Here is a 23,338-nt window from a genome sequence, read left to right as displayed (position 1 = left end):
CAGCAGGGTAAAGAGTTCTAATTCTTCCACACCATGTCAGCACTTGCCTTTGGCTTTCAGTAGTCTTCCTGATGGGTGTGAACCGGTACCACCTCTTTATCGCAGTGGGATGAGTCAAAATTCAGTAAGTTACTCCCCATGTGCTATGTCCCTCATAGTCTTGGGGACTTGGATCCCATGAGAGTGTTGAGGAAATGAAGGCAGAACAGACAGCTGGGTACATGGACGGGATCTGGCTGGGGTCAGGTCTGGGCTCTTGGCTGGAACAATTTCATCACTCTTGCAGCTCAGCATGGTTATCGTATGGAGGTGAACAGAGAGAAGTGGGTTATTGCGTGCCCTGGACAAGGAGGTGGGGTTACTCCCTGCAGGTAACACGAGGCAGGACCTATGGTGTACAGCTGGGCCAAGCAGACAGTTAGCTAATCTTGGTAATGCCATCTACATAGTAGAGCAGATTCCAGGTCACAGACATCCCGGGAAAGAAAGCACTGATGGGCATTTTTGTACACGCTGTCAATATCTGGACATAGATTGGAAGGAAAAGGTTTGTCTTTTTCCTGTGAGCCTCGTTCATCCTAAGGCGTGGAGAGCGGGCCGGAGGCTGTGGAGTCCCTACATGGGCAGCTCATGTCAACAGCACATTCACTCAGGACTTAACACACCCAGGGCTTCCTTCACTCCGTGTCTGTTCTCTTGTAAATTGCAACCATAAGTAAAAAAGAAAGAAAGAAAAAAGAAAAACTTTATACTTTAGTATATGACCTTGAAATTACTGAAGGTCTTTTAGAAGTGTGTCACCGTTAGATCCATTGTCTGGTAGAATCAGCTGCCCTTGGTAATTTCAGACTCTGGTCTGAGAGTGTAACTCAGCCAGTGTGGTGCTTGACATAAAGTTTTTATCAGGGTAACAAGAAAGACAAGATTAGTGGTGCATACCTGTACTCCCAAAGGCGAAATGACCCCCTCATGTATGTTTTTGTGTATGTGCAAACACACATATACATGTACAAACACACATATACTCATGCAGCTGCGTGTTCACACACACACACAAATCCTGTAATTACAAAATTACAATGCTCAACTCTGGTGCTTATGTTTTAAAATAAGGTCCCAATTCAAGAAGACTAATTATAGTTCGAGCTTTTTAACCATATACCTAATATTAACCATACCTAATAGTTGCATTTTTAAAAAAGAGTGAGTATTTTATTTTGGTATTAAAAGCCATTTTATTTGCCTATATATCACATATAAGCGCAATTCTACATGGTCCTAGTATGGATATGTTTTTCATGATTTAAAGAATATATGTCCTAGTTTTCTTTCCAATTACTATGAAAAAGTACCCTGACAAAGGCACTGTTAATTTATTTGGCTCACAACCTCAGGTTCTCGTGGCAGGGAGGCCAGGGTGTCAGGAGCTGGACGCAGCCATCCATATCTATGGTCTGCAAATACATGCACACCTTCAACTCTGACACAGTCCAGGACTTAAACTGGGTCTTCGCAGATCAGTTACATAAATCATTCCTCTCAATGGCATCTACAGCTCGACCTCAGCTAGACTGACTCTCTCTAAGACTCTCTTCCCTATGTGATGTGAGATTATATCAAGTTGAGAGTTAAAACTAACCATTACACATGTGTATTTGGACATAATATGGATAGATGAATCAGAGGCAGATATTTTGTGATTCTATGAGTATCAGAGAGAATTGTAATTGGAAAACCTTTCTATCTATTCGAATGGACTCCAGATATATTCTGGAAATCGTTTTTCATGGACTAAATATATTGAGACACATTGGTGAGAATGTGTGCGTGAGTACACGTGTGGACTAATGTCTTAAAAATTCCTGTAAGCCATTCTGAAAGTGGACTGTCACAGTACAGGAGTGCTTTCTCCCAGTGATTTGTAAATCTAACAGTGATTTCTAAATCACTGATATTCTTGAGCAATATTGTTGCACAAGGACATGGAATTACTGTGTGCTGTTCTATTTGCTATTCTGTATTCTACTGGAGCAGTGTTTCCAGATGGTAATCTTGTTTGTAAAGAAAAGATATATATATAAAGGAAAGATATATACCCGTGTGTGTGTGTGTGTGTGTGTGTGTGTGCCTTTGCTATATAGAATAATCACATGTATAAACTGTTTGAATGCAGCTTTAAGATGCAGAGATTTTTAAGAGCAGTGGGTAATTAATGGATGACTAGAACAGAACTGTGGTTCAAGAGGTTAAAGAAGGAGGCCTAGTCAGCCTCTGGATGTGTGTACAGTAGAGAGTGTCTAGATAACCGAGGCCTGGTCAGCCCCTGGACGTGTGTATAGTGGAGAGTGTCTGGATAATCAAGGCCTTGTTAGCCACTGGATGGTATAATGGAGAATGTCTGGATAACCGAGGCCTGGCCAACTACTGGATGTGTGTATAGTAGAAAGTGTCTGGATAACCGAGGCTGGTCAGCCCCTGGATGTGTGTATAGTGAAGAGTGTTAGGTGAAAGGATTGTGAATAAGTAGCAAGCTCCTGCTGGTAGCAGTATACATGACTTCTCCACTCTCCAAACAAATTCTCAGTGACATCTTGCTCTATACCTCATCTCCAAATAAAGAGAAGCCCTGGGCTTCCCGTGAGAGGTGCTCATTGAGTGTTTGAATGAGTGACGCAGCATTACTTTATGTAAATACAGACATTTTCTGTTAATGTAATGGGTATTTATTGGGCATTTCTAACTTGCCTCTGATTGCTGTGGCTGTTAACAATTAATTAAAGCTAAGTTCAGTCTGCTGGTTATTGCACTGCAAAAGTTAGTACACAAATACTTGTGTTTCTTGAATAAATCACAAGAAATATGTGCACACTCCCCTGAGAGCCCTCGGGAAGGAGTGCTCTGTCAGTCTGGGTAAACCAGGTGTGCGCACACACTGAACAAGTGATTGGGAAAGTCAACAAGAGGGAATGAGCGTCTGGGCTGTAAGGAAGGCCAATCGTGTGTGTGTGTGTGTGTGTGTGTGTGTGTGTGTGTGTGTGTGTGTGTCTGTGTGTCTGTGTGTCTGTGTGTGTGTCTGTGTGTCTGTCTATGTGTCTGTGTAGGTTTGCCTTCACTAGTTACCTGCCCTCTTTCAGATTTCTAGATCATGAACACATAGGGAACTTGAATTCAAAAGTGCTGCCATTCTAATGGATTTGACTGTCATTTGGCCAGCTCTGTTTTCTAGTGATCCAGCAAAGATACTTAAAGATCTCTCTACTCTGAGACCTAGCATACTGCTTCATATCCAATATTATTAAATGGGTGGTGCACTTTCTTCTTTTTATTTTACTTGGGATAACAAGTTTAAATTTCTTTTAGATTAATGAAAAATACCTATACATTCTGCATTAATCAGCCATGGCTGCGTGGCTGCTACCAGATACCTTTGCTGGCCCAGTTAGGATATTGTTGTTTTACTTTTTCTTAAACTTTTTACTCTTTGAGTTTCATATCATGCATCATCCCAGTCCCATTTATCTCCCCATTCCCTCATATTTGCCCTTTGCTCTTGCAACCTAAAATCTTACACATTGCAGTGAGTCATTGGTCTGGTTTGAGGTCTCTGCTATAACACCAGAAGTATTGGGTCCTCAGCAGGACCACTCCCGGACCCTGCTGCTGCCCTGTGTCATGGAGATTTGCAGCTGTGGATCGGTAGGACCCTCTCTCACACATCCCAGCAGTTCACAAATGATAGAGATTTGGGTGGCCTGGCTTCAAGGGAACCAGTGCAGCATCTTCTCGGTGCTCGGTGGGAGCAGCACACACCTCTTACACCCTCCCTAGTAGGGCGCAGCCCCCAGGGAATGGCTGCTGTGTGACTGACTGTTCTCACTGGCCAGTGACTCTCTTTTCTGCATTTATAAAGCTTTTTTTCTTCCATTAATTGTTCATAAATCTTGGTATCAGTTCTTTGCTTTTCTTAGCTAGAATATGGTCTTCTTTAGAATCTCAATTTAGTACAAAATTAGTAATTGGTTGCCAATCTGTAAACAAATCACTATTAGCAAAGCTTTTGGCCCTGGAACATTTTTAAACTGTTGTATCACAAAACTTTGCTTTCCAGCAACTTGGGGAAGACATTTACAGGGGAGTAAAAGGAAACCTCAAACTGCTTAATGAGTTTGGGGTTTCCTTTATTTCTCAACTTCTTGGTTATTGCCATACATTTACATGTGTCAAGATGTTACTGTAGTTCAGAGGATAGTGTTTTCCAGTAGGTAGTGTGAGCACATGCTAGGATTTAAACTGTGACCCCTGGAGAGATGGAAAGGGGGCTCACAGATCACATGGTAAAGTGCCAGGCACGACAAACTCTCCCCAGCACACTGGAACACTAGGTGCATGTGCAAACTCAGCACCACTTACCTCAAGGACTATAAATGGGACAGAAGCATGTCTGTGTTCACTGCTCTGTCTGCCCGCCTTTCTTGGCTGCTGTCTGTTCATTGCCCATTTCTGTTTGCTGCTGCTCTGAAGTTCTGCCCTCGAGCACTTAGAGTCAGCTGCTGCACCATGAGGGGCATTGGGGGAAGGCTGTATATACGCTCATCCTCCAGCTTCTCACTGCTACCTTTGCCCGAGAATAATTTAGTTCTTGACATTTATCAGCTCTGTGTCACATGACTTTACTTCCTCTCTGACTTGATTACTGGCTCATTGGTGCAGTTTATCAACTGGTGTTTTAATATCTTTTATGTTTACCTATAAAGGGATTTCAGGTGGAGCGTGGACTCTAATGTCTGTCTCTGTTTCTCTAGAACTGTCGAGTAACCCCCCTCTGGCCACCATCCTCATCCCTCCTCATGCTCGGATTCAAGCAGCCGCTTCACCGCCTACAAATGCCACAGCAGCCTCAGGTGAGGGCAGCGTGTCTCTTGGGTCTAGTTCTCTAACTGCTGATTTTAAAAGGACACCATTATCTCTGTTTCCTGTGCTATGAGCGTTTAATTCCCCTTAAGTATCAAAACCAGATAGTACCCAAATGAGTGTTTAAAGCGTACAAAAAAGTAACCCAGAAATATTATAACCACACACGTGCACACTTTATATATAAGGCATATCCTGGTTTCTTTCTTTTTTTAAGTATGGAATAGAGTTTATTTAGGGCATGGGGAGGGGAGTTGAGGGAGTAGGGACAGAGAAAGGGGAGCCGGGAGGAGAGGAGAGGAGTAGAGGCCGGCCAGGAACACATGGTGGGGGAGGATGAGGAGAGAGGGGACAGAGCGGGAAGAGAGTAAGAGAGGTCCTGGTTTCTTAGTATAAGATGCTTATAGGAAGAAACAGTCTTTACAAATGGAGCTTTGGAGAATGCCTCACTTTAGTTCTAACTTCCCGATGAAAACTACATTAATACCCTAAAGAGGCTGATATTAAGAAGAATGGACGTACGTTGATAGAATCTTAAACCATTGAAAAGAACTCAAGAAGTTAGACTCCAGAAAACCGAACAACCCTATTAAAAAGTGGGGTACAGAGTTAAACAAAGAATTCTCACCTGAAGAACTTCGGATGGCGGAGAAGCATCTTAAAAAAATGCTCAACTTCATTAGTCATTAGGGAAATGCAAATCAAAACAACCCTAAGATTTCATCTTACACCAATCAGAATGGCTAAGATTAAAAATTCAGGAGACAGCAGGTGTTGGAGAGGGTGTGGAGAAAGAGGAACACTCCTCCACTGCTGGTGGGGTTGCAAATTGGTACAACCACTCTGGAAAGCAGTCTGGCGGTTCCTCCGAAAACTGGGCACCTCACTTCCAGAAGATCCTGCTATACCACTCCTGGGCATATACCCAGAGGATTCCCCACCATGTAATAAGGATACATGCTCTACTATGTTCATAGCAGCCCTATTTATAATTGCCAGATGCTGGAAAGAACCCAGGTATCCCTCAACAGAAGAGTGGATGCAAAAAATGTGGTATATCTACACATTGGAGTACTATTCAGCCATTAGAAACAATGAATTCATGAAATTCTTAGGCAAATGGATGGAGCTAGAGAACATCATACTAAGTGAGGTAACCCAGACTCAAAAGGTGAATCATGGTATGCACTCACTAATAAGTGGATATTAACCTAGAAAACTGAAATACCCAAAACATAATCCACACATCAAATGAGGTACAAGAAGAAAGGAGGAGTGGCCCCTGGTTCTGGAAAGACTCAGTGAAACAGTATTTGGCAAAACCAGAACGGGGAAGTGGGAAGGGGTGGGTGGGAGGACAGGGGAAGAGAAGGGGGCTTACGGGACTTTCGGGAAGTGGGGGGGGGGGGGCTAGAAAAGGGGAAATCATTTGAAAGTAAATAAATTATATCGAATTAAAAAAAATAAAAAAATAAAAAAAAAGAAATACTGAAAAAAAAGAAAAGGCTAAGAGCACAGTGAAGATACAGTTGACTTTGCATCAGAGCAGCGTTAGGCGGTCCTTGTCCTCACTCCCCCACCCGACCCAGAAAACAAAACAAAATCTACAAAGACCCGGGTTAAAGCTAGAGCATAGAATGAGCGTCGGTTCCTGAGCCACCTTGCCTTGGGTCTTAGGGATATAATAGGTGGCACACTGCCTGATAGGTGGCACACCTTCTCAGAAACCCCCAAGAAAACAAACAAACACTCCACCAAGTGGCAGGAGCTGCATCCTGCACTGAATTGAAATGAATAAGGACATTTCTGCCACAGGAGATCAGACATTTTTGTTCCTTTTGCTGGGTGACAGAGTCTCCCATCAGTATGTGGGTCTCAGTATTCAGAGTAAAGGCCAGCTTCATCTCTCTTCTGAAAGTGTTCTGTGTCTCTTTAGTTTACGCCTTTTTAAGCATCGACAATTAAAGATTAAACATTTCATTTTCTTGTGTCCTACCTTCCGGAAAGTCTGTTTTCTAGTTCCTTCAAGTCATTTGGCCTCCACTAGTTGTGTGTGTGCTGATTTCTGTCTGCAGAGTGAGGGCCAGTGTTCTCCTAAGTAACGTTGTAGAAATCATTGGGTCATGGTTGTTTACTCTGTAATCTCAGCACTCCTGACATAGAGGTAGGCAGAGTTCTGAGATTTGAGGCCAGCCTGATCTACATTGCACTTTTTGGATCAGCCAGAGCTATATAGTGAGACTCTCTCAAATAGATAAACAAGAAACATGGGGTGGGTTGGTTGGTTTTTTTAATGCCGTTGTCTGTTTAGAACAAAGACAGAATGGTTGAATGAACTGTTAATAAACTTACCATATCACTGACCATGTATATCAGATTGGTTGTTGGTAATGTGGAGTAGGCCCGAGGGCTGTACCGACGTCTTTACTCCATGAGCTAGATTAGAGCCACTAGGGCCAGGCGTGCTTACTCTGTACCCGAGGGCTGCAGGCAGTCCCAGGATAGCTATGATAGACACATTTAGAAATGGCAGCTTTGTTCAAATGTTGGATATCCCTGCTTTAGGATGTATGTAAAAGTGAGAGTTATGGGCTGGAAAGATGACTCAGCAGGTAAGAGTTCCTGCCCCCAAGCTGGTGACCTCAGTTCAATCTTAGAAGCCTACATAGTAGAAGGAAAGAACCTATGGGCTGTCCTCACCTCTATGTGAACACACAAAAATACCAATAGATGAAAACTAGAGACTAGAACATTTTTTAAAGTTTTTTTAAAGATATATTTATTTTCTATTAATGTTTTGCTTGCATGTATTTCTTTGTACTGTGTGTACCTTGTGCCCAGAGGCAGGAAGAAAGTATTGGCTCCCCTGAGACTGGAGTGAGTTGGAGCCATGCGGGTGCTGGGGATGGAGCCCAGGTTCTCTGCAGGAATGAGCCCTTACCAGCTGGGCCACTCCTCTCACTCCTCGAGTAACTAAGTATATTTATAACTCGGGGTCTGGAACATAGTGTAATCTTGGAAAGGAGCCTGTTGTAACCTGGTCATATTGCTTTGGTATAGATTATAACAGTTTACAAAGTAAATTTTACTATATACATTTTTTGTAATTGTAAAAAAACACATCTCAACAGAAAAACTGACATTGGATTTTGACCCTTAGAGCACAAGTTGAAGTAAATAGGACAAGAGGAAGTTATTAGAGAAGAAATTAAAGTCAGAGTGAAGATAGAGAAATGCATTCTGGGTTACCAGAGAGCTTTCCTGTATTGCTCTGAGCTCCCAAGTGGCGAAATCAGCATTACCAGCGGTTAAGATTCCCATTGTCGGTTGAATAGGAAGTTAGTTGGCTGTGGAGGAGTGTCTGGCTCTGCAGCTCCTCCCTCCAGGCCTCAGACTTGGTGCTGGCAGAAATGACAGTCAGTGAAGATTTCTTCACTTTCAAACAATGAGTGAAATGGGAGAGTGTCGGTGTTGAACTTCTCCCCAAAATAGGTCCCGGCATGTTTTAAGATGCCCTGAACGTGGCGGCACACACTGTCAGTTGGGAGGCTGAGGTAGGAGGATTGATAGGAGTTCAAGGCTAGAATGAACTACGTGTAGGCCACCAGCACTTACAAGCAAGACTTGATCTCAAACAAAGCATTATAGCATCCACATATATGGAAGACAGAGTCTGTCTCTTCAGTAAGTGAGGACCTTCCCCCCAATCTCCACATAGACATAGTGAAAGAATGCATTTAGGCATAGACAAAGCTTTCCTTGTAAGCCATTTCTGAGTCTGCTTCATGCTTCAAAGAAATAGTTAATCTGCAAAGCTCTAGACTTGAATAATATCTTAACCTAAAAATATTAAAATTTCAAGGTCTGAATTTCTAATCATTCAACCTAAATGATACCAGCATATAATAACCCCAGCATGCCATTGGTTTAATGAATTAGATGTGACCCTCTGCATTACTACAGTAGTTGACCTTCTTGATTTAAGTCCTTGTAATAGAAACTTCAGTATCAAAAATAAATAATTAATTTAGAGGCTGAGTCACGAAGAAGCAAATACTTGTCTTCAGCATCCTGTCAGTCATCTAAAAAGGTTTAGTCTCAAAAATGAATTCAGAACTAAGGCATTGTCCTAAAATTACCATCTGACCTGTTAAAGCATCATGTCTGCACATACTCTGCACAGCACAGCTGTGTGTGGCTAGAGCAAATTTGTTGGAATACAGAAACTTCTGGTGACTGCCTTAGAAGTGTTCCTGTTTGCTGCCAGCCCAAAGAAGGATTGGGGTTTTCTTGCTTCCCTTTAGGCCTGCACAGACTGATGGCCAAAACTACCTAGATCTTTATGAATTCTTTGTGTTGCTACTTCTGGAAAAGCAAAAATCTTTACTTACCTGGATAGAGTCCTAAAATCCTATCAGTATTATTTTGGGAATATATAGTTAGTTCTTGCTACAGAAATTTTGACTAATTATGTAGTCACAATGTCTCACCTTTTTTGAAAATGATTGTGATATCTGTTACATGAATAATGTTAATATATTTTCATTAGTTCTTTCTTCTGTTGTGTTTAGTGTTCAGGTAGCCACTGCAAATGCAGTGATTAAAATTCATTGGAAACTGTTACAGTATACAACCATCAGAATTCAAAGTTTAAAAATCATTAATCTCAGTTAAGGGCTTTAACTTACTAATTCCTTCAGTAGAAGAGGAAGTTAGAGAGTGTCAGTGTTAGACATCTTTAGTAGTTTTTCTTTAAATAAATGTCTTGGAGCATTATAGTTGAGCATGGTTCTGAGTGACATAAGAATCTCTTGAAAATTATATATAGAACTCCAAGTCTGTAAGTTTCAGGGATGTATATGTGTTAGAAAGATTTTCTCAGCACCTTCAGAGGGTCATCTCAGTCCCTGTGTCTGGGAACCCTTCATCCGGGCCATCAGTTCACACACGAACACTTGAGAGATCATATGACTGACTAGCAGATGATTGACGGTGCGGGCTAGGAGGGTGTCTCATACAGAGCATCTTTCTCTATAGAGGATGCTGATCTAAATGATACAAATAATTTTTTTAGTAAGTATCTTGCTGTTGAAAATAACTTTGAAGTCACTGTTTTCAGTTCATATTTTCATTTACTGAGCAGAAATTCATCTCATGATTGTTCATGTTTGTTAAGGATTGTTCCCATTATAAAATTGATGCCCCTCCCACTCTGAAAGTGATTTCTGTGTTTGTTGTTCTCTTCAGGAAGCCACATGAGATCAGACTCAGCGAACCAAACTCTTGAAGATAGTTCTCAGTACTGATGAAGATATTAAATTGTGTCCTGGGTATAGTCTAAAATGACAAGGCAGTTGGTCTTCTATAACTTGTGTACCACTTGCACATGTCAAAAATACGCCTCTTCTATCTAAACAAAGAAAATTTATCAAATAGAAGGCCTACTAGAGACTGCCTTTACCCCAGTTACTGATGAGGAACTCGGCAGCTCTTACTAGAGATTAGACACCGTGAGTCAAAACAACAGCAACAGCAAAGACCCTCAGGACACACTTTCTGTTGTCAAGAAAATTCTTAGCCTCTTGACAACTTAAAAAAAAAAATAGCTCTATCAAAAAGGGAAATTAAACTTGTTCTAATTTGTTTTGTTTGGGAGAATTAAAGTCAGGAAAGTTTCTAGTGTCTTCAGTATTTACTAAATGACTTCTGGAATCCATTTCAGATTTGTTTCTTGTACTATGGATTCTGAGTTTGAAGACATCTCAAGTGTATCTTGCCCCTTTTTTTCAGACTGAGTTTTGTTGATTAGGATTCTTGCCCTTTTCTGGTTGAAAACCTTGCTACCGAAAAGGGAATCAAGGGTGTGTTGACTAAGATGTCTTCCCCATCATTTCACCGGGTCTGGGGGCTGAACTTGTAGATCCTGCCTTGAAGGCTCCTGGTGTCTTCTGATCCAGACCACCTCTGACCTGCCCCTTAGATCTCCCTTCTTCTCTTCAGTTCGTTGACTGTGTATGTCATCCTCTGAAATGATGCACTCATCAGAAAAAACCCTTTCATTGATTTTTCTCCCTTTTCTTTACAGTTAAGGACATTTGCAGTTACTCAGTTACAGGGTAGTTGAATATTGTTTCTTCTCTGCTCCTGGCTCCTCTGACTCAAGCTTACCTATTTTCTAAAGTTTTTGAAAACCTATTTTAAAGTTTAAAAAGTGCTACTTAGTCTCCTTGCTCCTATTTTTCCCACAAAATTCTTCCCATCTTGTACACCTCTAGTCATTTCTTTCTAGTTGGGTAAGAATGGTGGAAAACAGTTCCTCTCATTGTCCATTTGCAGCTTTTGTGTGTGTGTTCTGTTCATGGGCCACTGCTGCGCCTTGTCCCTCCAGACGGTCTCTGCCAGTCTCATGTGTAATATGCCCCGTGTCTGCTGCAGTGATTTTCCCTGGAAGCCCTCACCGTGTTTCTCTTCCTAATCCTGTCTTCCCTGTTTTTCTTTATCTTAACCCAAATATATGTAGAATTTTAGAAAATTGTGTGGCTTTTTTAAAGCTTTTTTCCCCTCCTTTAAGTAATACATAGTTAATTTGGGAGATAGTGGATTCAGTGTTCTTGCTGCCAGAGGTAATCACAGATAATGTTGTTTTGTGACTTAGTCTGTATATGAGTAGTCAGAAAGATGTACTTTTCTTTTAACTGGGCTTATGCTATTTTGAGTGTGAAGGTAAAATACTATAGACAAATGCCATAATTTTCTATTACTAAATAGTATTGGATTTCTAAGGCTTTGTGGTAATTCATCTAGTTCATTCCTTGCTTTTGAACATGAGAGATATATTTTAAGTATTGTTTGGTCTTTTCTTGTTTTGCTCTTCTGAAAAGGGCTTTGAAACTTACCTTTGTATAAAGCCCTCCATATTCTTTCAAATTAATTACTAAAATAGTTTTGGGAGTAATGATAAAGGAATAAGGAATTTTAAAGCTTTTAATACGTACTATCAAATTGCCTTCCAAAAACCCTGTTCCAGTTTCTACTCCCCATTGCAGTGAAAGTGCTTTTTAATTTCCCAGGAAAGCAGGGGTAGAGGAGGTTCACTGTACATGTATATACACACGTTTACATGGTACCAGTTTGGCAGCCAAACGAGTGTAGCTCTTCTAAGTAAATAGATTTCTATCTTAACATATTGCGGTTTAAGAGACTCACACAAGCAAGTCTGCATGTACTCTGTCAGGGCTAAATTGACTTCATAAACTCACATATGGATTGCTACAGTGAGACCTGCCAGGTTGGCACAGCAAGACATGCCCATTTTCCCCAGCACTTACAAGTTAGGGGGACCGGGAGGCTGCAGTCTTTGTGAGTTGTTTGAGACCCTCACTCAGTCTATGAAGTGCTTGCCTTGCAAACATGAGACCCTAGCTTGGTCCCCCAAAATGCTTAAAATGCCAGGTGTGGTGGTACTTGCTTGTCATTCTGCAGTAAGAAGGCAGAGATAGGAGGGTCCCAGGGGATTGCTGGTTATCCGATCCAGCCTGATTGGTGAGCTCCAGGCCAGCCAGCGAGAGGTCCCATCCCAGAGCAGGGTGTTGGCAGGGAAGGAGACTTGCTGGTTACCTGTGATCCAGGTGGTAAAAAGGCCAAACTGAATCCGCACCCCTCCCCCCAGGTTTTCCATGGCACAGGTATATGAATGTACTGTCTAAGAAATATATGAATGTATAATGTGACAAGTTATTTTAAAGTAGTAGGTCAATGCATTTCTGAGGCCGACGCACAAACATTTAATTCCTGAGCATATGTGTACATGGCGTGCACATTTTCCTGCACACACACAAATATACATACACAAATGCATTTTTTAAAAAAGAAAAACAAACTTAGTTTTACAAAAGCAGTGAGTGATAGGTGCGACTTCCAGAAAGTTGAGGGTTTTGTATGTGCAAAGCGTGTCCTGCCCTGGTATGTCAGATGTCACCTGGAAATTTCCACTGCCTCCTAAAGTAATTTAAAATCTTGACTCAGCTAATGAATGTTAAGGCTCATTCTGGATGTTTTTTAATGTTCTTCAGACTTCACTTCCCTGCCTGAACTTATCTGCTTTTATTTATTTTTTCTTCATTATATAGTTAATTAGACTTTTTTTAACTTGAGAGAGAAAATACTTCCCATGACCCCATGAGCTTCAGTTCTCTGCCCTGAACAGTCAGTCGTGTCTCCCTCTTCGACTGCGCCGGCCTCTGCAGCTCTTCTATGGCAGCAGATCGGATAAGATAGTCTCGCTGACGGCCCGGGACCTGGTGGGCGTGGTAGATCACAGGCTTCTACGTTCTGCTTATATTTTTGCAATGACTGATGACTTCCTTGGTATCTTGTGCCAAATCTCTTTCTAGGAATAACATGGAAAGAATTGAAAGTGTGTTGTTAAGGAAGGTTTCCTCTCCCTTATTATTAGCTATGAAAATCATAATAGGTGTTATGAAGAGAGAAGCAAAAACTTTATTTCTGGATGCCAAAATTTTGTTTTATGGGACCTGACATGTCATGAGATTTCTAACCATTAACCTAATAAGTTCAAATATACTGGCTGTTGACTGGAGCTGACAGCGTAATGACAGAAATAAAGGAAAGGAAATGCATTTGAGTTCTCAAGTGTACAGACATTTACACAGACTAATTTAGTTATCCAAAATATTCCCTTACTAGTATGTCACTTGTAGAAATATTACAATTTTAATAACTATAGCTTTGGAAAATGTGGATAGTGTTTAGAACAGATAAGGCACTAAATGTTGTTCTTACGGAATTACACATAAACAGCCACATGTATCTGGTGATCACTGTGGCGGCCTTAGTCAGAATAAATTTCCTGCATCCCAGCTGGGCTATAGTGTCTGCAGTCCTATGCATTAGAGCCGTTCTCCCTTCTAGACACACACTTTGAAAAGATTGATTTCATGGTGCAGAACCATCAGGGCCTCAGCACCTGTGTATTCTGTCCTTTCCTCCCAGCCGATTCCACAGGATGTGCCTTTTTCAGGACCTGTAGCGGCAGGTTAAAGTGTGACCCTCCACTCTCCCAGGTTGCATACTTGGTAGTCACACTGGGCTCCAGAACACATAAGAATTGCTGTACCAATGAGGAGTGAGGAAGAAACAGCTCAAGATGGTGACTTTTAAGTTTGTGGCCTGAAAAGCTTGACTGATGTAGTTTCTTCAGTGTTGAGACAGTTGTCATTAATCCATGACTCCAAAATCTAGTAACTTGCACATTTTCAAGAATCTGAGGAAAAAACAGCATGCACACCAGCATGCATGTGAGTGAGCGCGCCATCCTGTCCTAGAAAATGGCTCTCTACCAGATATGGGCTTTTATGCGCAAAGTTTTGCAAGCTGGTATGGTGGCACAGACTTATAATATAGCGCGTGGGGAGCGGAAGCAGCAGGGGCGCTGAAGGCTCCAGACCAGCCGGTACTGCGTAGTTTTATGCCAAGTTAGGCTGAGATGATGCCATCTCAAGAAAGGAAGGCAAACATGTGTGAAATGATCTGAGGCTGGGCAGATGGCCTAGTGGTTAAGTGCTTCCTACCCAGGCAAGCAAGAGTGCCAGAGTTGGAGTCCCTGCACCCAGGCAATGTCCTGTGGCTGTGCTGCCCACCTGTGGTGCTTGGAAGATGGAGATGGGGCCTCAGAGCAAGCTGGCTAGGGAGACTTTTGAGGAGGATAAATTTGATTGACAGACCCTGTCTCAGAGAATAAGGTGAAAGAGCAGTCTGAGAGCATTCCCCACATAGACCTCCCAATTCCAGTCATTCATGCACACCCCACCCCCACAGACCTTGGAAAACACATGAAAAGAAACAACCACAAAAGTGTTTTTAATTCTTACAAGTAATTTCTTTTAGTAGAATCTAGCTCAAAAGCCCTGAAACTACAAACCCTTCTCAGAAAGCAATACAGGAAGAAACAGTTGTTTATCTGATATAATCTATGTTTACCTCATGAAGTCGGCGAGTTAGAGACACTTCCGTACCACAGAGGGGCTTGGTCAGTGCTGCTTCCCTAGGCCTTTACGTCTAAGCGCTCAGTGGCATTCAGGTTCTGTTGACCTGCTGAGGTAGTCATTCCTGCTGCTCGGAGTCACTGTCCTGAATTTTAGCAACTTACACCAGGATGAACATTCTCTGGTGTTGCTTCTGTGGGTTAGGGATTTAGAAGCCACCTGACTATGAGAGTCTGAATAAGGTGGCTAAGATGTGCGTGTATATCCTGGCTTCCAGTTTAGTGTTTGCATGGCACTCCTGAGTGTGCGGATGAGTGGGTCTCTGTGTCTGTTCCTTACACCGTTTCTTGTCCTATTCTGATGTGTTAAACTGTATTTTACCTTATTATTTGTTATTTTGTTATTATCCCTTAGGAGCCTGTTTGTTTTCAATGAGACAGAAAGGTGTGGATCCAATGGGAGGGGACATGGGGCGGAACTGGGATTAGTAGAGGGATAGCTAACCACAATCAGGATCTATTACATGAGAAAAAAATCTATTTTTAATAAGGGGGGACGTATTCTCTAGGAATGCAGTTATCTCATGGCTTGCCTGGGGCTAGATCTCCCACGCTGCGTCACCCATCCATATAGTTACCATGCAGTGACAGGTCCAACCACTCCTTCTGTGGACATCTCAGGTAGTCAAGGGCTTTCCATCATATCAGCTGTCTTCTCTCACACCACATGATCCAGTAGAGAGAAGAAGGTAGAAGCTGTCTTTTCTGTCCTTCCTTAGACGTCACACACTGTCCTCTTGGCTGAGCGTGGCTGCAGAGGTGTGAATCACCAGTGTCATCCTGGGAGATGCTGTAGTGTCAGGATGACCTTAGGCCTTCCTTCCCTTCCCAGAGCAGGTTGTTGTGGGACATTGTCCATTCCCTCTCAGGTCTGTTCTTGGATGGAGGTGGCTTCTGTAGGAGCTTGAGAAGGTGAAGAGTGGACAGTGTTTCTAGAGATGGCTGACCTAGTGCAGTGTCAGCTTGGCCCCCGTTCCCAGAGTACTTCTGTCTCTGTCCATCCCACAGTGTCCGGCTGCGCCAAGTGTCTCTTACAAATTTACTATTCTGTCTTAATGCAATAAAGATGAGCTGGTTTCCTCCAAACACCCGTGGGACAGCAGCTCCTACACCACACTGAGCCTCTGGCCAGCTTTTCTTTTGTTTGTTTGTTTTTTATGCTTTTTTAAAAATACAAATTAAGAGCTGTAATTTTGCTTATAAAGGTTTTGCTTGGTACCAGGTTTCTCACTATCTAGGCAAGGATGGTCTCTACACCTGGCAAAAAGATTTTGGTAATCATGATTACCTGTTAGTCTCCTTATCAAATGATTTGGATACAATGCTGAGAAAAGTAATGAGGTCATTAGAGTTTAAATCTGAGGAACATGAACATCCAGCAGATTTTATTCTTCAGATAGTAAACTCATTTCCAGTTATGATCACATAAGTTTGTGCTTTTCATGGTGATCATGCAAACAGACTTATATTTACTCATAGGAAGGGAAGACTGGTTTGGACTAGGTCATGTACTAGTGGACTATAGCTTGTAAAGGGCATCTGACAATTAGTTATCTAGGACTTTGCCAAAAGAGTAATTATCCTAAATGTGCAGGTTGCTGGTAGGGAGGAATTCACTGTATTTGCCTTGGCAGGCATCAGCTGGCATACCTGGCAGCCACAATAGCCAGAGCTGCTACAGTGCCAGTTTATATGTGGATGTGGTGGATATCCATAAGTCCTAGGCTGTAAGATAGAACAGTTCTCTTGGCATCTTCTGCTGAAAGTGGGTGTCATTTGGTGATGACCAGGCGTCTGGTGACAGTTGTGTAGAACCAGGAAATGCTGTAAGGGGAAATGCTTTTGGGAGGAACATTGCCAAAGTTTCTATGGTTTTCCAGACTTCTTCTGAAACATTTTTAATGCAGCCTGTGCCTGAATTATAAAAATGAAGAAAGGCCTGAAGGGATCTGTCTTCTAGATAGGAATTCATGTTGTATTAGTAGTACACCAAATTTAGGTGACTGTGAACAGAAAAACTCCCTTTTAGTAGGGCATGTCTAAAGACATCATGATTGAAGCCATAGGCCTAGCTCTTCAGTGCTGGGAAAACCTGCCTGCTGGCTTTGGAACGAGGTTCCAGTTCATGTGCCACGTCCCCGTGAGTTAGATGTTTCCATGCTCTGGTAGCTTGACTCTGTGGTCACCTTATTTATAAGGAAGTAGAACTGAAAGCATTTCCCTGTTGACTGCCCCCCTAGTGGGCTAAACAGATGTAAGGGCAAATTATTTGAGGGACAGAAAATGCCGAGTTCAGGGAGGAAGTGCAGTTTTTAGATAGTGGTCGTGGAATTGATAAACTAAACACTTAACCCTTAAGTGGTAATGTTCCCATGTGTTCTTGGCGTCTGCTGTGTCTTCATGGTGCTTAGCAGATGGCCTGTTGGGGCACGGCTCAGTGCCATTTATTTCCCGTGAGCTAGACTCAACCTGAGTACTGCCCGTCCCAGCTATAGCAAAAGTCTTGACAGAAGTGACCTCTAGTTCTGAGACTGTGATGCATTAAATGTACTCACACACACACACACACACACACACACACACACACACACACACAGGAACATGCACCATCACTTAGCTTCTAGCCAAAAGGAAGCCCTAGTGCTGTGTGCTTGAATGCACACAGGCAGGCAGTGCAGCTCTGGTCGGTGAGTGGTATTCTTGTGCTCTTTGCAGTTTTATGACAATGCTCATGCTCTCTCGGGACTTTGGATTTGCAGATACTAATGCTGGAGACCGTGGACAGACCAATAACGCCGCTTCTGCATCAGCCTCCAACTCCACCTGAACAGCCCCAAGTAGCCAACTGCGCAGGAGAGACCAGCACTTACTTGAGTGCCACTCAGCAACACTGGTCACGTTTGGAAAGAAAATTAAAAAGAGGAAAAACAAAACAAAAACAAAAAAACCCTGTTCATTTTAGTGTTCAATTTTTTTTATTGTTGTTCTTATTTAACCTTGTAAAATATCTATAAATACAAACCAGTTTCATTGTATTCTCACTTTTCAGGAGATCCAAGAGGTGGGGAGGGTTGGGAGGGGAGGAACAGAGCACTAAACACAATCTCTCCCACGACAATCTTTTCTTTTTAAAATCAGAAGTCCACTATTGTATACCTTAAAAACCAGACTCCTGCCTCATGCCCCCACCGCAACAGAAGAAAACCTGTTCTGTGCTGGTTAATTTTCTGGATTTATTTTCTTTTAAAGTCTGGCGTAAGACTTTGATACAGTGCACAGCTTGAAATTGGTTGGGAGCTTAGCAGGTATAACTCAACAGGGACTTACTGCTCCTTGGGTATCTGAAGACTTGCCTTTGGCATGTTGACGTCAGGTGTGACAGACAAAAAAAAAAAAGGGACGACCAAGGTGTATTGTTGGTAACCCAGGGAGACCACTGGAACCTTAAGCTATAAAGGAAGGTCAGAGGTGGATTGCTTACGGTTTGTTTCGCTCTTGACCAGGGCAAGTGTTGCAGATGCTGGCTTAGAGGGGCTCCAAAGGAGAGGGCGCTACCAAAATCTGTTGCGCCATGAGGTGGATCTTACTTCACCTGACCAAAGGCCGCCTGCATAGCCTGGTATTGTTTTGAGCTGGCGCCCTAGGATGAGACTGGAGATGGTGTTGAGGGAGCAGCTCTGGGTCTATCAGAAGGCAGCTGACAGGAAGGCTGCAGGCCAGGGGCAGATCTCACCACTGTGAACGAATTTGTCCACATCTTTCTAATGTTGTTTCCCTTAGAAAAACATGCTTGAGAAAAGACATCGTAGCTAAGTAATGTGGACTGTTAGCCAGCCTACTGCTTTATTTTTCCTTGCTTTAATTGAAAACCAAGCTTGCAAGAATTGCCACATTCTTACGCATAGCTCTAATTTTAAATCCAAATCTAGATTCTGTATTTAATTTCTGCTTTTTTAACATCATGCTTTTTAAATTTATTTATTGATGCATGTCAGGCCATTATGATTTTGAATGGTAGGAATATTAAAAACCACACATCAAAATAATAAAGTCACTTGTATCTGCTGACTTTATAGGAAAACTGATTATATCAGTGTGTATATATGTGATATATATACATATATTCAATACTGCCTTTTCTTTTTGTCTACAGTATCCAAATTGACTGAGTCATGAAAGGAATGTTCCCCCACCATCACCATTAAGAGTTTTATTTTTGTTTTCTTTGTTTATCAATGAATGGTGTAAGAATCAGTCTCTTGTTTTTTGAAGAAAAAGCAATATTCCTTGGAAAGCAAGGAGGATTGAAGGATTACGTTTGAGTGAGGAACAGAATTTATAACTAGTTTGTTGATTCTTTTAAGGTTGGTATCTTTGTGGGCCTTATATACTCTAAAATGAACCTTGGTGCTTATGGGCCATTACTTGACCTATGAATCTTTAAGGCACAATCAGTTATCTTTGACATTTAAAGATCACTTGAGTGATGGCCGTCACTCCTTCCTTCCTTCCTTCCTTCCCACTCCCCACTCCCCACACATCTGCTAAGGTTAGCTAATGACTAGGGCTGTAGAGCCCTTGGTTATGGATGAGACACAGGCCCCTTTCCTTTCATTACCAGACTTTAAGTCATGTTGAGGTCTTGCCCTCCTAGTGGTTAGGAAGAGGAGTCCCTTGGCAGCCCTCATACAGGCCCTAGCACCCTGCCACGCCTCTCATGGGTAACTCTCCAAGAGAGTTGTATTGCCTGCCAAAGTGAGTTGATACTAGGAAGACATGGGTGAGGCATTTGACTTTGACTCAGGCTGTGTGGCTGGCTGATCTCTTCAGGCCACCTCCGGTTAGATCAGACTTGACAAGAAAGGAAGCATGCCCAAAGCAAACAGGCACTTTTTGTAAAGTGCTTCTGAGATAATTACAGTTTGAAAGACTTCTGAAAGTACAATATTTGACAGCATAGTTCCTTGAAGGGGGTGACTTGGAAGACCATTTTCAGAATTTGTAAGAATCTGAGTAAGCAGGCCTGTGGCCTGAGAAGGGAACCTGCTTTCAGACTAAACTGCCCAGGCAGACACAGCCAGTACTCCAGACTTCCTGGACTTGCTAGAGGCCATAAAAATCAGTGCTTGTTTTAGCAGATACTCCCTACCCCCAGGTACGGGAGAAGAGAAGAGGAAAGTCAGGTGCTTTTCTCTGTGTGTGTGTGTGTGTCTGTGTGTCTGTGTGTCTGTGTCTCTCTCTGTGTGTGTGTGTGTGTGTGTGTGTGTGTGTGTGTGTGTGTGTGTGTGTGTGTGTGTTGGCATGCATGTGTATATGAGGGCTAAGGTGCACGATTTTTTTTTTCTCAAGGATCATGGCAGGATCACAGAACTCTTATCCAAGTGAGATCCAGGTCTCTGAATATCTTTTTGTAAATAATAATAATTAAAAGCTCCTCACCAAATTCAAGCTTGTATATTATATTTTCTTTCAATGTTTTTAAATTTAAGTTTTATTGTTTTGTATGTAAATATGTGGACCCAGGAACTGTTATTAATGAGCAAAAAGTTACTGTTCAGGGCAGTGATTCTGTTTAATAACCAGACAAAAATGTAGACGAGCTTTTTAAAGCCATATAGTTTTAACTCTGTACAGTAGGTACCGGCCTGTATTATTGTAACAATAACTCTAGCAATGTATAGTGTATCTATATAGTTTGGAGTGCCTTCGCTTCCATGTTTTTGGGTTTTTTTGTTTTGTTTTTTATTTCTTTTATCCACGTGTCCCTGTGGCCCCCTTTCCCTCTGAAGTAACAACAGAACAGCACCTTTGCCCACTCCACAGTCTGAATGGGGAGAGGAAACCAACCGTGTTGGAAATCTCACTTCATTCTAGCCTTGCCTTTATTTTGGTTCTGGGTGTCTTTCTCCTCAGTAACAGTGACCGGTTTCATTTCCCACTTAGTCCGTCCTGGGACGTGGTGGAGTGCAGGGGTTCCGGAGGTGGAGGATATCATGTCAGATAGATTGGATCTTGCTCGAATCTTCTCCAAGCCCTAAAGTGATCTCAAGCAGATGCTGGGAGCCTCCCATGCTCACCCTCTCCTTACCTGCTTCCCTCCCAAACGAAAGAAAGATTGGTTTTGTTTTATTTTTTTAGAAAAATAGATCACCCTCTTGGTGGCATTTGGGTGCCCCAGTGATGATGTTGACAGCTCCTGCAGGGGTGCTGTGCAGATGAGGCCTGCGAGTGGACCCTGAGCCTGTTCCTCCCTCCTACCATCTTGCTGGATGAAATACCATTTTAATTTCTTTTTTAAAAATCAGTTTCTTAATTGTGCCTACTATGGCCTTTTTGAAAGAAAAGCAAAGTATTCGTTTTGCCACCTGCTACTTCATGTGTCTTGAATAGAAGAAGAAAAACAAAAACAAAAAAATCACTACCAAACCAAAGGTTGCTATTTTTGAGACATCACGAGTTCATTGCGCACGGCAGAAGAATGCACCTTCTCTCCCATGACATCCTGTCAATTTTTTAAGTCTTTAATTTTTATTTTTAGATCCATTTCTTAGGTTTGAGTTTTAGCAAAGTATACCTGCACAGCCATCTTGTCCACCACGTCAATGCAGAGGTCCTAAGAGGACTCCCTATATTCTCTATCCCTGTGGACATAAAGACACTGGCATTTCTGTTACCTTCTCTAACCTTTGCAAGGGTTTTGACTTTGGAATCTTCCAAAGAAAGTTTGGCCAATGCCAGATCTCCCAGAGTTGGGGATTTTGTTATTTTTTCTTTGTTTTAAATCAAAATTGTGTCTGGTTCTTATTTACACTACTGATTGTTCTAATCCCAGAGATGAACATGTTTCTCCCCTGTATGAAAAGTGAGCCTCCTTTATGGTGAAACCTGTCGCTTCTGGTAGAAACTGAAGCCACTGAAAGCAAACAGAAGCACAGGAGAGTCCCAGGCGAAGGTCTTCCTTGAGAGTCCTTGGAAGCAATCCTTGAGGGTCTGGATCGTTTTCACAGGGTTGTGCCATTTTATTCAAGTCTGTTGCCCCATTGTGCAATCTCCACAATACAAGCAAAATGACAGCCAGTACATAAGGGGTTAGCTTGACAAAGTAGACTTCCTTGTGTTAATTTTTAAGTTTTTTTCTTAACTATATCTGTCTACAGGCAGATACAGATAGGTATATGGAAATGTGCTTGCCTGTAAAATTTGCATTTATAAATGTGTTGCGATGGATCACTTGGGCCTGTACACATCCAATTAGCGTGACCACTTCCATCTTAAAAACAAATCTAAACAAAATTTATTATTATATATATATATATAAAGGACTGTGGGTTGTATACAAACTATTGCAAACACTTGTGCAAATCTGTCTTGATATAAAGGAAAAGCAAACGCTGTGTAACATTACTACTTGAATGCCTTTGTGACTGAATTTTTTTTTCATTTTAAATATAAACTTTTTTGTGGAAAGTATGCTCAATGTTTTTTTTCCCCTTTCCCCCATTCCCTTGTAAATACAGTTTGTTCTATGTGACTTGGTTTGGAAATAGTTAACTGGTACTGTAATTTGCATTAAATAAAAAGTAGGTTAGCCTGGAAATGAAATTAAACTTCACCAGTGTGTGGTCTTTATTTCAGTGCCCGCCCCTCTCTCTTCACCCACACAGCCATTGCACCATGCAGTCACACTTCCGTCGCCACTCCCAACTGGGGAAACCTGAATCCTTGTTAGAAAAGTCAGGACTCTCGTTCTCTGAAATGACCTTGCTCTGATGTGCAGACAGGAGGTATGGCTTCCAGCTTAGAAACCCTAGGCTTAATGTAGAGAAAGCTTTGCAGACACTGATTGGGGAGGGGGTGCTGAAAGGGACGGGTTGTAAAACATGCATAAGCTGCTGTCTTTGGTTACTGTGTCCATGGTTTGGTGTGGCTGTATTTATTTTAACTTCCATCTTATTAGTAATGGTCATTGGGAGTCTCTGTAAACCGTGAACACCATGGACATTGGGCCAGTACCACCCATGTAACCATCCCGTGTTTGAGTCTGCTCATTTCCAATACTGGATAATGTATGTTAACATGTTATGTCTCTTAGTGCAAACAAACACCATTTTTTAGGGCTGGCTCACTGTCAGACCTAAAGGTTAGATATAAGGTCATGTGACTGCTGCTTCAATAAAGACAAATTTATATTCAACTAAGTGTGGTCTTTCTTTAGTGAGCTCGTCACATTAACATTTTTGGGAGAAGATGTGGTACCACATACCTATAATTCCAGCAGTGGCAGAAGGGGGCTGGGTTAGCAGCGGGCTGATTTGTGACTCACTGCCATTCTGGATAGGTCTTATGTTGGCCATCTGAATCAGG

At 42.1% G+C, this 23,338-nt stretch overlaps 1 protein-coding gene across 2 annotated transcripts in view; it reads left to right on the top strand.

Annotated features, from left to right (window-relative positions):
• The window catches only part of Gsk3b (glycogen synthase kinase 3 beta), a 143,471-nt gene extending 120,890 nt beyond the window's left edge, over positions 1 to 22,581 (top strand). For both annotated transcript variants that reach the window (XM_052158964.1, XM_052158965.1), the window contains 2 exons: positions 4,803 to 4,901; positions 17,734 to 22,581. In XM_052158964.1, coding sequence (XP_052014924.1) covers positions 4,803 to 4,901; positions 17,734 to 17,801 — 167 coding nt within the window. In that variant the 3' untranslated portion in view covers positions 17,802 to 22,581. The remainder of the gene's footprint in view (positions 1 to 4,802; positions 4,902 to 17,733) is intronic.
• Positions 22,582 to 23,338: the final 757 nt, after the last annotated feature.

This window comes from Apodemus sylvaticus, chromosome 15 (assembly GCF_947179515.1).
Source record: "Apodemus sylvaticus chromosome 15, mApoSyl1.1, whole genome shotgun sequence".
NCBI classification, from domain to species: Eukaryota; Metazoa; Chordata; class Mammalia; order Rodentia; family Muridae; genus Apodemus; species Apodemus sylvaticus.
Note: the sequence above shows the minus strand (reverse complement) of the source record. Positions and strands in the feature narration are given on the sequence as shown.